The sequence below is a fragment of the Alligator sinensis genome, unplaced genomic scaffold, assembly GCF_000455745.1.
Source record: "Alligator sinensis unplaced genomic scaffold, ASM45574v1 scaffold1332_1, whole genome shotgun sequence".
NCBI classification, from domain to species: Eukaryota; Metazoa; Chordata; order Crocodylia; family Alligatoridae; genus Alligator; species Alligator sinensis.
In genome coordinates this window covers 155,506-158,032 of record NW_005842965.1, presented here as the reverse complement: position 1 = coordinate 158,032, position 2,527 = coordinate 155,506, and the positions used below count along the sequence as shown (strand labels likewise).

Below are 2,527 nucleotides of genomic sequence, written 5' to 3'. Positions count from 1 at the left end.
GAAGGCTGGCCGGCCCTTCTTGTCCTCCCAGTCGGTGGCCATGATGGCGTCGTCCCCTGCGGGGGGGAAGCTCCCTCAGTGCCCCTCCCTGGGCCCGTGCGACCCCCGAGTGCTCCCCGTGGATGGGAAGGCACTGCCCCCTACAAAGAGGCACCCCCCCAGTTCTGCCCCCCCTCACAGGATGCTCTCCTTACCTAAGTTCATGGGCAGCGTGGGCATGGGGGGCACTGGCGCCCCCACAGGGGGGTACCCATAGCCTGGCTGCCCATAGGGGGCGGGCGGCGGGTACCCCCCAGGCTGCGAGTACCCCCCCGGTGGAGGGTATCCCCCAGGCTGTGAGTACCCCCCTGGCTGTGGGTACCCCCCCGGCGGGGTTGGGTACAGGGGGTCCTTGTCATAGGGGGGGGGCGCCTGGGGGTGCGACATGGCAGCTGCGATGGCCTCACACGTTCACCTGTGGAGAGAGGGGGGAGCCTGGCGTGAACCCTGGCATCCCGTGCCCCCGGGGGCAGCTCCAGGGGCTGGCACAGGGGGCGCTGCGGCACCTGCCCCTCCTGGCACCCTCTGGGGCTCCTCCCATTCCCCCCCATTACAGACCCCTTGTGTTGCTTCAGCAGCCGGGTCCCGCACACACAAACTCCCGCCCACGTGTGCAGACCGGCAGGCAGAGGCACGCATGTACATGCATGCACTCACACGGGCACATGCACACGTATCCATGCAGACAGGAGTATGCAGACACATACATGCACACAACCAGGTGCACATGCAAACACATGCCTGCACATATAGATGCACACATGCGCACATATACATGCAAGCACATGCACACATATACATATAAACACACACACACACAACCAGGCACGCACACTTATGCACATATCCACGTGTCTAAACACGTGCACACACATATACACGCACGCATCCACATCCACATGCCTGTGTGCACACAAGCATACACAGAGACGCAAGCACCTATATACACACACACACATCCAGACAGGCACGTGTATCCACATACATACATGCACACACCCTGGTCTGCGTGCACACAAGCCATCCTCGTGGCACAGCTCCACCGGGGCAGCATGAGCCCTGGAAAAGCGGCACCTGCCACACAGCACCATAAGGGTTAATAGTGCCACTCACACACATGCACACGGATGCACACATGCAAATAGCTGCACCCATGCAGGGACATAGGTGCATAGGCACACGTGTATATACATGCACACAACCACACACACATGTGCGGGCCCACATGTACACATGTATGCAAATACAAACACATGTACACATCCACATGTACCTACAGACATCCACACATGCCAAAAGCCAGTTTCTGTGTATAGTCGTGCACGTTTGTGTTTGTGCGCATGTTTGTGCACGTGTGTATGCATGCACGTGCATGCGTGGGTGCACAGTTGTGTATGTATATGTATGCACATGCACGCTCACAGACATGTGCGCAAACATATGCACACCCACACGTGCACGAATGCGAGCACACGTGCACATACACACACACACACGCAAACACATGCACACATGTATACACACAGAAATACCTATATACATATATAAACAAGCACACATCCACGTGTGCACACAGGCCACAGGTACATGCATATGCACACACATGTATACCCATACACACAAGTATGTGTACGCCCACACACCCTATGTACGCACATAGACATGCACATCCAACCCTGCACACACATGTGTATACACACAGTAACATACACACAAGCATGCACACAGGCTGATATATGCCACATGCAAACGCACCCAACACTGCACACACGTATACACACGGGTGCCCATACAAGCCGTGCATACCCACATACGTGTATACACTTATGCACACTAACGTGCACGCAGGCCGACATATACACACATGTATACACACCCAACACTGCTCTCACACCTATACACATACATGTGCGCACACAGGCCACACCTATCCACATCCAACCCTGCACACACAGGCGAGGGCACGCGCACAAAGACATGCACGTGCACGGACATGTGCGGACGGGGGGGGGGGGGGAGGGGCGGGGTGGGGCGGGGGGGGGGGCGGAGGGGCTGCAAGACTCCTGCCAAGGCCTCCCTGGGGCCGAGGAGGGGGCAGCTGGGCCTAGGCCCCCGCCCTGGCCAGGGCCCTGCTGGCGGGAGCTGGGCAGGGGAACGCCCCAGGCCGGAAACCCTGAGTCAGGGCCGGCTCTGGGCGGGAGGCCCATCCCAGCAGCACCCCCGGGTGACACAAGCCTGCCCTGCTCCAAGCGGGGCGGGGCTGTATGGGACGTCCTGAAATCCCAGGCCAAGAAGGGTTAACACAGCTTGGGGGAGGGGGGCTGGCTGGGCTGTGGGCACAGCTGGGTGCCCCCCCCTGCCCTACCAGGGAGCTGGGGGGGGTCGAATAGCACCCCGCATGCCCCCAGCCCCAGACGGGAGGGGGCGTCTGGCCGAGTCTCCCACTGCCCGGCCCCTTAAGACACTGGCCAGATAAGGCGCAGGCCTT

General features: G+C 59.8%; 1 protein-coding gene across 1 annotated transcript in view; it reads right to left on the bottom strand.

Annotated features, from left to right (window-relative positions):
• TMBIM1 (transmembrane BAX inhibitor motif containing 1) overlaps window positions 1–2,527 on the bottom strand; it is a 5,894-nt gene that overhangs the window by 2,132 nt on the left and 1,235 nt on the right. The window contains exons 2-3 of the mRNA XM_006036457.2: window positions 195–454; window positions 5–56 (exon numbers count right to left, since the gene is read on the bottom strand). Of these exons, the coding sequence (XP_006036519.1) occupies window positions 5–56; window positions 195–426 (284 nt within the window). The 5' untranslated portion in view covers window positions 427–454. The remainder of the gene's footprint in view (window positions 1–4; window positions 57–194; window positions 455–2,527) is intronic.